At 49.3% G+C, this 14,267-nt stretch overlaps 1 protein-coding gene across 1 annotated transcript in view; it reads left to right on the forward strand.

Moving 5' to 3' along the window:
- Nucleotides 1-14,267, forward strand: part of ARHGAP33 (Rho GTPase activating protein 33) — a 513,356-nt gene that overhangs the window by 273,195 nt on the left and 225,894 nt on the right. The window contains exons 9-10 of the mRNA XM_030213378.1: nucleotides 2,172-2,310; nucleotides 13,210-13,304. Of these exons, the coding sequence (XP_030069238.1) occupies nucleotides 2,172-2,310; nucleotides 13,210-13,304 (234 nt within the window). The remainder of the gene's footprint in view (nucleotides 1-2,171; nucleotides 2,311-13,209; nucleotides 13,305-14,267) is intronic.

The following is a 14,267-nucleotide window of genomic DNA, read 5'->3' on the forward strand; positions in this document are numbered from 1 at the left end:
ATCTCCAGGGGAACACCCAGTGGACCGAACTTGGACAAATTTTGCTCCCTTCACCGCCGATACAGTCACCCAGGCGCTTAAGAGATACTCCAATAGTCACTGTCAATTGGACACCTGACCCAGCTACCTAATAAAATCTGCTCCCCCACCGCTTCATAACAGATCTCACATCCCACCTAAACTTCATGCTTCAACAAGGTTCCTTCCCAAAAGAAAAAGGCAACATTCTACTTACCCCAATACCAAAGGACAACAAGAAAAAAAACAAACGACATTACCAACTACCGTCCAGTAGCATCTATCCCACTGGCAGTCAAATTAATGGAAGGCTTGGTAACTAAACAACTTAATGATTACATCTAAATTCACAATACTACACGAATCACAATCAGGATTCCGCCCCCTACACAGCACCGAAACAGTGTTCCTTACTCTCCTAACTAAATTCAAGCATGAAATAACAAAAGGGAAAAGTATACTTCTCCTACAATTTGACATGTCCAGCGCGTTCGACGTGGTCAATCACAATAAGACTCTTAGATTACTTTGTATTTAGTGGAACTACACTCAAATGGATCAAGGGCTTCTTAACCACAAGAACATATCAAGTGAAAGCTAACACAAACATATCACCACCTTGGAAATCAGACTGCGGCGTACCGCAAGGATCACCATGATCACTGATCCTTTTTAACCTCATGATGACCCCACTAGCCAAGTCCTTATCCACTCAAGGCCTTAACCCATTCATATATGCTGATGATGTCACAATATATATCCCCTTCAAACATGACCTAGCAGAAATCACCAATGAAATCAAACTCGGTTTTAACATCATGGACTCATGGGCAAACGCATTCCAATTAAAACTTAACACAGAAAAAACACACTGCCTCATCATCTCATCCCAATACAACACATATAAACCCACAAACATAAACACTCCAGGCCACACCCTTCCCATCGCAGACAGCCTGGAAATTCTCGGAGTAACAGTCGACCGGAACCTCTCACTAGAGAATCAAGCAAAGTCTACCATAAAGAAAATGTTTCATTCAATGTGGAAACTAAAACGTGTGAAACCATTCTTTCTGAGGGAAACATTCCGCAGCTTGATCCAATCAATGGTACTAAGCCATGCTGACTACTGCAATGGAATCTATGCGGGTTGCAAAGAACAAATTATAAAGAAACTCCAGACCGCACAGAACACAGCAGCCAGGCTTGTATTTGGAAAAACATGTTATGAAAGGGCTAAACCTCTCCGAAAAAACTGCACTGGCTCCCAATCAAAGAACGTATTGCTTTCAAAATATGCACCCTGGTTCACAAAATCATCTACGGCAAATCCCCGGGATACATGACAGACCTCATAGACCTGCCAACCAGAAATGCAACAAGATCAGCACGAACATACTTAAATCTTCACTTCCCAAGCAGTAAAGGTCTCAAGTACAAATCAATGTATGCATCCAGTTTCTCTTAAGCGTACAACTATGGAACGCATTGCCAAAAATAGTAAAAACAACGTACGACCACCTACATTTCCAGAAAGAACTAAAAACAAACCTATTCAAGAAGGCATACCCCACAGACCCAACATAAAAGACTGACTACCCGCAACACAACAAAACCAAAGATGGTTATGGACATATCCCAACTTCCCGCATCCTCCTTAAATCCCCTATATACCTACCATTCATAACCCTATTCTACCATAATAACACCTTATATTTGTTCATACCGGAACTGGCGAACGCCATTACGGTACTATGTAAGCCACATTGAGCCTGCAAATAGGTGGGAAAATGTGGGATACAAATGCTACAAATAAATAAATAAAATTCAAATTCTACAATTGAAGATTAGTGAACAGTTTTCGGTTGTGAGAAACTAAACTGACTAGAAGAATCCTCCTGATGGTCTTGCCACTATTGCAGAAAAAAATCTCTTCCAGAGATTTATGTGCTTATCAAATTCTGTGCAGGTTACAATAAAAACCAGCGTAAAACACAAACAAAACTCAATAATAGCATACAATGTTCTGTCATCTAGAACACAAAAATATTCATTTATTTTCCCCATTCCCTACTTTATTTTCCATTTCTCTCTTCTTTTCTTCTCTTTTCCTCCTCATGATGTCTGATTTCTTGTTCTTTTCCCTCGTATAGGGGAAGATGTGGCCAGTGCACCCGAAACTATGAGGAGTTCTGCACCCTGGATGCCCATCTCCACCGTTGCATCTTTGACCGGCGGTTTTCTCAGCTCCCTGAGCTGCCTCCAGTTGCTGAAGTCAAATATCAGACTGAGGTAAGATTCCTCAAGGGCCTCTATAGTCCAACATGGGCCAATGTTGGGCTGCGTGAGCACAGGGATTAATGCTAGGACTAGGAAACTTGGCAATACCAGGGTGAAAATAATGGGGTTGTGTGTGAGATGCCTGGAACTGAAGGGGCAGATTGTTCCAGTAAGTTTGTATTCTAGAAGAAGCAAACCAGAATTGAAAGTTGTCCTTAAATCTAGGGTTAAGATCTTTAGTGGAACTGCATGTGAAGAAATAGCAGAAATGAAGGTGATGCCTGCAGAACTGATTCAGAATTCAATGAAGCATAGATGAAGACAGGTAAAGACCATGCAACCTATCCAGCCTGGCCATCCACATCGAGGGCAGTTCTGTAAAAGGGTACTTATTTCAAGCATATTCCAGAAAGGAAAGTTGGTGACTACTGTTCTTTACAGATTACTAACATAGTGCAAATACACACATATAATTTAGGTGCTACCACTTACACCAGCTATAGAGCTGATGCCTAGATTACAACCCCCCCCCCCCCCAAAAAAAAAACCCTATAGTTTATGCATGTAAATGTGCTCCACCCATGCTCTGCCCATCTATACTACCTTCATACTACATGCCTTTGCCTTTAGATGCCATTTCATAGAGTAGTGTATAACCAGAATACAAGTATTTATTCTGGTTATTTATGCACATTCTGAATATACTTTATGGCAAAGACTGCTGTTCTGGATCAACTCCATCCAGTTTATATCCTTTCGAAAGTGTGGTTTCCAGAGTTCTTCGCAGTACTCTAAATGAGGTCTCACCAGAGAGTTACAGTGGGGGAAATAAGTATTTGATCCCTTGCTGATTTTGTAAGTTTGCCCACTGACAAAGACATGAGCAGCCCATAATTGAAGGGTAGGTTATTGGTAACAGTGAGAGATAGCACATCACAAATTAAATCCGGAAAATCACATTGTGGAAAGTATATGAATTTATTTGCATTCTGCAGAGGGAAATAAGTATTTAATCCCTCTGGCAAACAAGACCTAATACTTGGTGGCAAAACCCTTGTTGGCAAGCACAGCGGTCAGACGTCTTCTGTAGTTGATGATGAGGTTTTGCACACATGTCAGGAGGAATTTTGGTCCACTCCTCTTTGCAGATCATCTCTAAATCATTAAGAGTTCTGGCTGTCGCTTGGCAACTCGCAGCTTCAGCTCCCTCCATAAGTTTTCAATGGGATTAAGGTCTGGTGACTGGCTAGGCCACTCCATGACCCTAATGTGCTTCTTCCTGAGCCACTCCTTTGTTGCCTTGGCTGTATGTTTTGGGTCATTGTCGTGCTGGAAGACCCAGCCACGACCCATTTTTAAGGCCCTGGCGGAGGGAAGGAGGTTGTCACTCAGAATTGTACGGTACATGGCCCCATCCATTCTCCCATTGATGCGGTGAAGTAGTCCTGTGCCCTTAGCAGAGAAACACCCCCAAAACATAACATTTCCACCTCCATGCTTGACAGTGGGGACGGTGTTCTTTGGGTCATAGGCAGCATTTCTCTTCCTCCAAACACGGCGAGTTGAGTTCATGCCAAAGAGCTCAATTTTTGTCTCATCTGACCACAGCACCTTCTCCCAATCACTCTCGGCATCATCCAGGTGTTCACTGGCAAACTTCAGACGGGCCGTCACATGTGCCTTCCGGAGCAGGGGGACCTTGCGGGCACTGCAGGATTGCAATCCGTTATGTCGTAATGTGTTACCAATGGTTTTCGTGGTGACAGTGGTCCCAGCTGCTTTGAGATCATTGACAAGTTCCCCCCTTGTAGTTGTAGGCTGATTTCTAACCTTCCTCATGATCAAGGATACCCACGAGGTGAGATTTTGCGTGGAGCCCCAGATCTTGTCGATTGACAGTCATTTTGTACTTCTTCCATTTCTTACTATGGCACCAACAGTTGTCTCCTTCTCGCCCAGCGTCTTACTGATGGTTTTGTAGCCCATTCCAGCCTTGTGCAGGTGTATGATCTTGTCCCTGACATCCTTAGACAGCTCCTTGCTCTTGGCCATTTTGTAGAGGTTAGAGTCTGACTGATTCACTGAGTCTGTGGACAGGTGTCTTTCATACAGGTGACCATTGCCGACAGCTGTCTGTCATGCAGGTAACGAGTTGATTTGGAGCATCTACCTGGTCTGTAGGGGCCAGATATCTTACTGGTTGGTGGGGGATCAAATACTTATTTCCCTCTGCAGAATGCAAATAAATTCATATACTTTCCACAATGTGATTTTCCGGATTTAATTTGTGATGTGCTATCTCTCACTGTTACCAATAACCTACCCTTCAATTATGGGCTGCTCATGTCTTTGTCAGTGGGCAAACTTACAAAATCAGCAAGGGATCAAATACTTATTTCCCCCACTGTATATAGAAGCCATGTCACCATCTTTTTTTCCTGCTTGTCATTCCTCTCCCTGTGCACCCGAGCATCCTTCTCACTTGTGCTGTTGTGATATCTACCTGTTTGGCCACTTTAAGATCATCAGATAATCACCTCAGTATACCGCTCTTCTTTTGTGCACAGATGAACATCATTCCCTGTACCACTTCCTTGGATTTGACAGCCCAAATGCATAACCCATGCATTTTTTGGTATTAAATCTTAGCTGCCAAACTCTACAACCACCTTACTAAATCCCTCCTCCTCTTTTTCATACCTTCCATTGATGGAGCAATGTTAAGACATCCTGCAGGGGTAAGATGTGGGTCAGTTGGTGCGCTCTTCTGGCTCTGTTAATCTGTGCATGAGATGTGGTGAAGATTCCAGCACTGTGTGTCAAGTGGATGAGGCCTCCAGTGTCTTCAGTTCATCTGTATGTGAGATACGGTACACGTTGCAGTGTCAAATGTTAGGTGGATGAGACCTGCTGACACTGCCCACATCTCTTTGTGTGTCTGGAAGAGGAAATGGCCTAGTGATTAAAACAAAGAGCTGAGAACCAGGGAGGTTAGAGTTCAGTTCCTGCTTCTTGTTGCCTTGAATAAGTCGTTTTCAGGCTTATATTCGAAAGAGAAGGGCGCCCATCTTTCAACACAAATTGCAAGATGGGCGTCCTTCTCCCAGGGTTGCCCAAATTGGCATAATCGAAAGCCGATTTTGGGCGTCCTCAGCTGCTTTCTGTCATGGGGACGACCAAAGTTCACGGGGGCATGTTGGAAGCATAGCGAAGGCGGGACTGGGGCGTGCTTAACTCATGGGCATCCTCGGCCGATAATGGAAAAAAGAAGGGCATCCCTGACGAGCACTTGGTCCATTTTTTCTTGCGACCAAGCCTGAAAAAGGTGCCCGAACTGACCAGATGACCACCGGAGGGACTCGGGGATGACCTCCCCTTACTCCCCCAGTGGTCACTAACCCCCTCCCACCCTAAAAAAAAAAAAAAAAAAACCTTCCAGCCTCAAATATCATACCCAGCTCCCTGACAACATATTGCAGGTCCCTGGAGCAGTTTTAGTGGGTGCAGTGCGCTTTAGGCAGGCGGACCCAAGCCCATCCCCCCCCACCTGTTACCCTTGTGATGGTAAATGTGAGCCCTCCAAAACCCACCAGAAACCCACTGTACCCACATGTAGGGTGCCCCCCTTCCCCCCTTAGGGCTATGGTAGTGTTGTACATTTGTGGGGAGTGGGTTTGGGGGGGGGGGGGGTTGGGGGGCTCAGCACTCAAGGTAAGGGAGCTATACACCTGGGAGCAATTTCTGGAGCACTGCAGTGCTCCCTAGGGTGCCCGGTTGGTGTCCTGGCATGTGAGGGGGACCAGTGCACTACGAATGCTGGCTCCTCCCATGACCAAATGGTTTGCATTTGGTCGTTTCTGAGATGGGCGTCTTCGGATTCCATTGTCGCCCAAAACCGGGATCGACCATCTCTAAGGACGACCATCTCTAAGGTTGACCTAAATGTTGAGATTTGAGCGTCCCCGACTGTATTATCGAAATGAAAGATGGCTGCCCATCTTGTTTCAATAATAGCGGTTTCCCCGCCTCTTTGCCGGGACGTCCTGCGAGGATGATCTCAGGAAAATTTGGGCGCCCCTTTCTGATTATGCCCCCTCTTTGTTTTCCATTGCCTCAGGTATCCACTTAGGGAGCAATTCTATAATTGGGTGCCAATGTTAGATGCCTAGATAACGCACGCTGCACACAAATTCCATAACTGCAGTTAAGATTCTCTTATAGAATACTAGTGTAAATTAGCATCTTGCACCTACAATTAAGTACACCCAGTTACTCCATGTCAATAGCAGGCGTAAATGTGCACAGATAAAATGCAGTACTTCAGCGCATAACTTACAGTATCTGTAAGTCATGTGTATAAGTGGGAGCCTGGTCCATGCTCCATCACATGTATGTCCTTGCATTTATACACTAAGCAAATTGTGCACCAAATTATAGAATAGTTCAAAACATTCACTGAGCAACTTACATATGTGTACACTACCTGAGTAAGTGCTAGTAAAGTTTAGTGCACAAATGGGGCTTATATTTAGGGACTAAAGTTATAGATTGAGAGGATGGATTGTAAGCCCTTTGGGTTAGGGACATATTTTGCCTATATACTTATCATTCTCCGAGGACAAGCAGGCTGCTTGTTCTCACTGATGGGTGACGTCCACGGCAGCCCCTCCAATCGGAAACTTCACTAGCAAGTCCTTGCTAGTCCTCGCGCGCCCGCGCGCACCGCGCATGCGCGGCCGTCTTCCCGCCCGAAACCGGCTCGAGCCGGCCAGTCTTCTTTTGTCCGCACTCGGTACGGTCGTGTTTTCGCCTTGTCGAGCCCCGGAAAGTCGACCTCGCGCGTCCAAATTTATTTTGACGTGTTTTTTCTTCGGAAAAGTCTTTCAAGTGTCGGGAAGTGCTCCGGAAACCCCCCCCCCGGGTTTCGTGTTAATCCTCCCCGTACTTCCAGCTTTTGCCCCTATAAGTTTTCTTTCGTCGTCGGGGTAGGCCTCTTTTCGGCCTCGGTCGAGATTTTCTCCCTTACAAATTTTTTGGTGCTCTTTTTCCGTCATTTCGGACTTTGATTTCGCCGGCGCGATTTTTCCGCCCATGACATCGAAGCCTTCCAGCGGCTTCAAGAAGTGCACCAGTGCGCCCGGGTTATCTCGCTCACTGATCGACACTCGTCGTGTCTTCAGTGTCTGGGGGCCGAGCACCGCCCTCAGAACTGCAGTCTGTGTTTCCCTGCTTCAAAGGCGGACTCAGGTAGCGAGACTAGCCCAGTGGAAACGTGTTGTTCTCGGGCTCTTCGTCGGCATCGGCACCGGGATCTTCGAGTGCATCGACGTCGTCAGCATCCAGACCATCTTCCTCGGCCGCCCCTGCATCGAGTGCATCGAGGCATCGGGCCTCTGCATCGGCGCCGAGACATCGGATAGCTGCATCGACGTCGGTGGTACCGGACCATCGTCTGCTGATGTCGTCGGACGGTGGTGCATCGTCAGGAGTCCAGGTGAGGGCTGTCCATTCCCTGCTGGTGGCGGTGAGCCTTCGGGTGGGTCTCCTCCTACCCTGAGGGCTCCTGCGGTACAGCCCCCCGAGACCGACCTCCTTCGGCCTCGGCCCCGAGGAAGCGACGGCTGGATTCTACGTCCTCGTCGGTGCCGGGGAGCTCCGGTGACATGCTTCGGAAGAAATCGAAGAAGCATCGACACCGTCGCCTCCCCGCGTCGGCACCGAGAGCTCTGGTCGCCGAGGAGTCGGCACCCAGCAGGCATCGGCACCGAGAGGACCGCTCACCCTCTGTTCAAGAGGTGTCGATGCGCTCCACTCTGGACAGCCCCGAACAGCCTCCTCGCCCGGAACAGGTTCTGACGTCGACGCCTGCATCGACCTCTTTGCCTTTCTCTGCAGCCGCTCTGAACGAGAGCCTCCGGGCCGTTCTCCCAGAGATTCTGGGAGAGCTGTTGCGCCCTACCCCTCCGGTACCGGCGGTGCTTGCTGCCTCCGGTACCGGTCGAGCGTGGCGCCGGCTGGCCCATCGCCCGGGGTGAGGTCCCCGCCGTCGGTACCCGGCGTGCGGTACCGACTGCGGCCACCTCCCAGGAGGGCTCCCCCGACTACGTCGGCGGGAGGGATGCGGGCCAGGGAGTCTACCTCTCGACGCCCCCATCGTGGGACGTGGCTCCACTGAGTCGAGTCCGGGCGAGGTTGCAGACCAGGTTCGTGAACTTGTGTCTGACACCGAGGGTGAGGCCTCGTGGGAGGAAGAAGAAGACCCCAGATATTTCTCTGACGAGGAGTCTGAGGGTCTTCCTTCTGATCCCACTCCCTCTCCTGAAAGACAGCTTTCTCCTCCTGAGAGTCTGTCTTTCGCTTCCTTTGTCCGGGAAATGTCTACGGCCATCCCCTTCCCAGTGGTTGTGGAGGATGAGCCCAGGGCTGAAATGTTTGAGCTCCTGGACTATCCTTCTCCACCTAAGGAAGCGTCCACTGTTCCCTTGCACCATGTCCTAAAAAAGACATTGCTTGCGAACTGGACAAAACCTCTAACTAATCCCCACATCCCCAAGAAGATCGAGTCCCAGTACCGGATCCATGGGGACCCAGATCTGATGCGCACCCAGTTGCCTCATGATTCTGGAGTTGTGGATCTGGCCCTAAAGAAGGCTAAGAGTTCTAGGGAGCATGCTTCGGCGCCCCCGGGCAAGGACTCTAGAACCTTAGACTCCTTTGGGAGGAAGGCCTACCATTCCTCTATGCTCGTGGCCAAAATCCAGTCTTACCAGCTCTACACGAGCATACACATGCGGAACAATGTGCGGCAGTTGGCGGGCTTGGTTGATGCTCTTCCCCCTGAGCAAGCCAAGCCTTTTCAGGAGGTGGTCAGGCAGCTGAAGGCCGTGCAGAAAATTCCTGGCCAGAGGGGTGTATGACACCTTTGATGTTGCGTCCAGGGCCGCTGCTCAAGGTGTGGTGATGCGCAGGCTCTCATGGCTGCGTGCCGCCGACCTGGAGAATAGACTCCAGCAGCGGATTGCGGACTCGCCTTGCCGTGCGGACAACATTTTTGGAGAGAAAGTCGAACAGGTGGTAGAGTCTCTACACCAGCGGGACACCGCATTCGACAAGTTCTCCCGCCGGCAGCCTTCAGCATCTAACTCTACAGGTAGAAGATTTTTTCGGGGGAAGGAAGACTGTTCCCTACTCTTCTGGTAAGCGTAGGTACATCCTCCTTCTCGACAGCCTGCGGCCCAGGCTAAGCCCCAGCGCGCTCGCTCTCGTCAGCAGCGTGCGCCTCAGCCAGGCCCCTCGGCTCCCCAGCAAAAGCAAGGGGCGAGCTTTTGACTGGCTCCAGCAGAGCATAGCCGACATCCAAGTGTCAGTGCCGGGCGACCTACCAGTCGGGGGGAGGTTGAAAGCTTTTCACCAAAGGTGGCCTCTAATAACCTCCGCCAGTGGGTTCTCCAAATAGTCCGGCAAGGATACACCCTCAATTTGGCCTCAAAAACCTCCAAATTGTCCACCGGGAGCTCAGTCTTACAGCTTCCAGCACAAGCAGGTACTTGCAGAGGAACTCTCCGCCTTTCTCAGCGCCAATGCGGTCGAGCCCGTGCTATCCGGGCAAGAAGGGCTGGGATTCTATTCCAGGTACTTCCTTGTGGAAAGAAAACAGGGGGGATGCGTCCCATCCTAGACCTAAGGGCCCTGAACAAATGTTTCGTAAAAGAAAAGTTCAGGATGCTTTCCCTGGGCACCCTTCTCCCCATGATTCAGGCAAAACGATTGGCTATGCTCTCTGGACTTGAAGGATGCCTACACACACATCCCGATACTGCCAGCCACAGACAGTATCTGCGATTTCAGTTGGGCACACGCCACTTCAGTACTGTGTGCTACCCTTTGGGCTCGCCTCTGCGCCCAGGGTGTTCACAAAGTGCCTAGCTGTGGTAGCAGCGGCACTTCGCAGGCTGGGGGTGCACGTGTTCCCATATCTGCGACGATTGCTGGTGAAGAACACATCCGAGGCAGGAGCCCTGCAGTCCATGCAGATGACTATTCGCCTCCTGGAGCTACTGGGGTTTGTGATAAATTATCCAAAGTCCCATCTTCTCCCAGTGCAGAAACTCGAATTCATAGGAGCTCTGCTGGACTCTCGGACGGCTCGCGCCTATCTCCCAGAGACGAGGGCCAACAACTTATTGTCCCTCGTCTCGCGGGTGCGAGCGTCCCAGCAGATCACAGCTCGGCAGATGTTGGAGATTGCTGGGCCACATGGCCTCCACAGTTCATGTGACTCCCATGGCCCGTCTTCACATGAGATCTGCTCAATGGACCCTAGCCTCCCAGTGGTATCAGGCTGCTGGGGGTCTAGAAGACGTGATCCACCTGTCCACGAGTTTTCTCGAATCCCTGTATTGGTGGACAATCTGGTCCAATTTGACTCTGGGACGTCCTTTCCAAATTCCTCAGCCACAAAAAAGTGCTGACAACGGATGCGTCTCTCCTGGGATGGGGAGCTCATGTCGATGGGCTTCACACCCAAGGAAGCTGGTCCCTCCAGGAACGCGGTCTACAGATCAATCTCCTGGAGTTGCGAGCGATCTGGAACGCTCTGAAGGCTTTCAGAGATCGGCTGTCCCATCAAATTATCCAAATTCAGACAGACAACCAGGTTGCCATGTACTATGTCAACAAGCAGGGGGGCACAGGATCTCGCCCCCTGTGTCAGGAAGCCGTCAGCATGTGGCTCTGGGCTCGCCGTCTCGGCATGGTGCTCCAAGCCACATATCTGGCAGGCGTAAACAACAGTCTGCCCGACAGACTGAGCCGGATTATGCAACCTCACGAGTGGTCGCTCAACTCCAGAGTGGTGCGCCAGATCTTCCAAGCGTGGGGCACCCCCTTGGTGGATCTCTTCGCATCTCGAGTGAACCACAAAGTCCCTCAGTTCTGTTCCAGGCTTCAGGCCCCCGGCAGACTGGCCATCGGATGCCTTCCTCCTGGATTGGGGGGAGGGCCTGCTGTATGCTTATCCTCCCATTCCTCTGGTGGGGAAGACTTTGTTGAAACTCAAGCAAGACCGAGGCACCATGATTCTGATTGCTCCTTTTTGGCCGCGTCAGATCTGGTTCCCTCTTCTTCTGGAGTTATCCTCCGAAGAACCGTGGAGATTGGAGTGTTTTCCGACCCTCATCACGCAGGACGAAGGGGCTCTTCTGCATCCCAGCCTCCGGTCCCTGGCTCTCACGGCCTGGATGTTGAGAGCGTAGACTTTGCCTCTTTGGGTCTGTCAGAGGGTGTCTCCCGCGTCTTGCTTGCTTCCAGGAAAGATTCCACTAAGAGGAGTTACTTCTTTCTGTGGAGGAGGTTTGCCGTCTGGTGTGACAGCAAGGCCCTAGCTCCTCGCTCTTGTCCTACACAGACCCTGCTTGAATACCTTCTGCACTTGTCTGAGTCTGGTCTCAAGACCAACTCTGTAGAGTTCACCTTAGCGCAATCAGTGCATACCATTACCATGTGGAAGGTAAGCCGATCTCAGGACAGCCTTTAGTTGTTCGCTTCATGAGAGGTTTGCTTTTGTCAAAGCCCCCTGTCAAGCCTCCTACAATGTCATGGGATCTCAATGTCGTTCTCACCCAGCTGATGAAACCTCCTTTTGAGCCACTGAATTCCTGCCATCTGAAGTACTTGACCTGGAAGGTCATTTTCTTGGTGGCAGTTACTTCAGCTCGTAGAGTCAGTGAGCTTCAGGCCCTGGTAGCCCAGGCCCCTTACACCAAATTTCATCATAACAGAGTAGTCCTCCGCACTCACCCTAAGTTCTTGCCAAAGGTCGTGTCGGAGTTCCATCTGAACCAGTCAATTGTCTTGCCAACATTCTTTCCCCGTCCTCATTCCTGCCCTGCTGAACGTCAGCTGCACACATTGGACTGCAAGAGAGCATTGGCCTTCTACCTGGAGCGGACACAGCCCAACAGACAGTCCGCCCAATTGTTTGTTTCTTTTGATCCAATAGGAGGGGAATGGCTGTAGGGAAACGCACCATATCCAATTGGCTAGCAGATTGCATTTCCTTCACTTACGCCCAGGCGGGGCTGGCTCTTGAGGGTCATGTCACGGCTCATAATGTTAGAGCCATGGCTGCGTCGGTAGCCCACTTGAAGTCAGCCTCCATTGAAGAAATTTGCAAAGCTGCGACGTGGTCATCTGTCTACACATTCACATCTCATTACTTGCCTGCAGCAGGATACCCGATGCGACAGTCGGTTCGGGCAAGTCAGTTCTTCAGAACCTGTTTGGGCTTTAGGATCCAACTCCACCCCCCGAGGGCCCTGTTTGTTCTGTTCCAGGCTGCACTCTCAGTTAGTTGGTAAATTTTTTAGGTCAATTTCAGTTATGTCCTTGCCGTTGCGAGGCCCAATTGACCATGGTTATTGTTTTGAGTGAGCCTGGGGCTAGGGATACCCCATCAGTGAGAACAAGCAGCCTGCTTGTCCTCGGAGAAAGCGAATGCTACATACCTGTAGAAGGTATTCTCCGAGGACAGCAGGCTGATTGTTCTCACAAACCCGCCCGCCTCCTCCCCGTTGGAGTTGTGTCTTCCCTTGAAGTGTATTGTCTTGCTACATACTGGACTGGCCGGCTCGAGCCGGTTTCGGGCGGGAAGACGGCCGCGCATGCGCGGTGCGCACGGGCGCGCGAGGACTAGCAAAGGACTTTGCTAGTGAAGTTTCCGATTGGAGGGGCTGCCGTGGACGTCACCCATCAGTGAGAACAATCAGCCTGCTGTCCTCGGAGAATACCTTCTACAGGTATGTAGCATTCGCTTTATGGTCCAGCGCTGCATTTAACCAGTGGTGCTCTGAAAATGTTATTAGCAACTCCTGATGCTGATGCCACACATGCTGGCATGTCCTCTCCCCACAGCTCCTGATGCCAATGCTCTCGCAGTACCTGGAGAAGCTGTCTGTGATTGTGGATAGTAATATCAGCTGTGGGGCCGGTGCTGACCTGGGATGGAGGTGAGGAAGCAGAACAAAAGATAGTAAAGGATAGAATTTTATGTAAACAAGCAACAATAGAGGTTGATATTCAGTGACACTTATCTGGGTAGGAGTGGCTGCTACCCGGAAAAGCGTCACTCACCAGGGTCAGTCACTGGTCTTCAGCGGCATTACCAGATAATACCGCTGAAAATCTTTACTGATCACCCCAATACTATTCAGATAGTGCTGAGGCAGTCCAAGGGCAGAACCAATGCAGAACCGGAAGATATCCATATTCCGCCAGTATTCAGTGCCAATATGCAGATAACTATCTGGACAGTTTATGACAGAAAATTATTGGATGTACTCAGATAACTTTTGTCAGACACTTATAATTCAGTATGGAGGCATAGCCTAATGGTTAGTGCAGGGAACTGGGTTCAATTACACAGTATAAAACTTTCAGTAATTGCTAGAGTAAAATTTAGGTAACCTAATAATAACAAACAATTACACTAGTATATGGCATTCAAGATAGCTGTTAATACTACTTTGTTGTATTGGAGAAAAGCCCTCAGAAACCAAAGGACAGCAATCCTTGGTTTTAACCTGGTTATATCAATTAACCAGCGTTTTAGGTTTCTATCATAGGCTAAAAACTCCAAATCAGATTTTTTTTACTTGTGATGCTGTGAATGTTTAACGTTAATCAGGTGTCAGTGCTCAAATCAAATATAATTTAAATCAAGCTTTCTCCTTGACAGTTTCATATAACTGCACTTACATAAAAGTTTTTCAAAGACAGCACTTAGCTTTGATCTACAGGGCCACATTTTCATCCCTTATAGGCTTCATTAGGGACATTTTCGCGCTGAGATCCACAGCACTTGTTCTGACGAAGCCTATAAGGGGTGAAACGGTGGCCCCATAGAACAATGCATAGAACAATGCTTTTTTTTCTACATTTTCTATTACATTATATATTTTATATATGTTTTT

The sequence above is a fragment of the Microcaecilia unicolor genome, chromosome 8 (assembly GCF_901765095.1).
Source record: "Microcaecilia unicolor chromosome 8, aMicUni1.1, whole genome shotgun sequence".
NCBI classification, from domain to species: domain Eukaryota; kingdom Metazoa; phylum Chordata; class Amphibia; order Gymnophiona; family Siphonopidae; genus Microcaecilia; species Microcaecilia unicolor.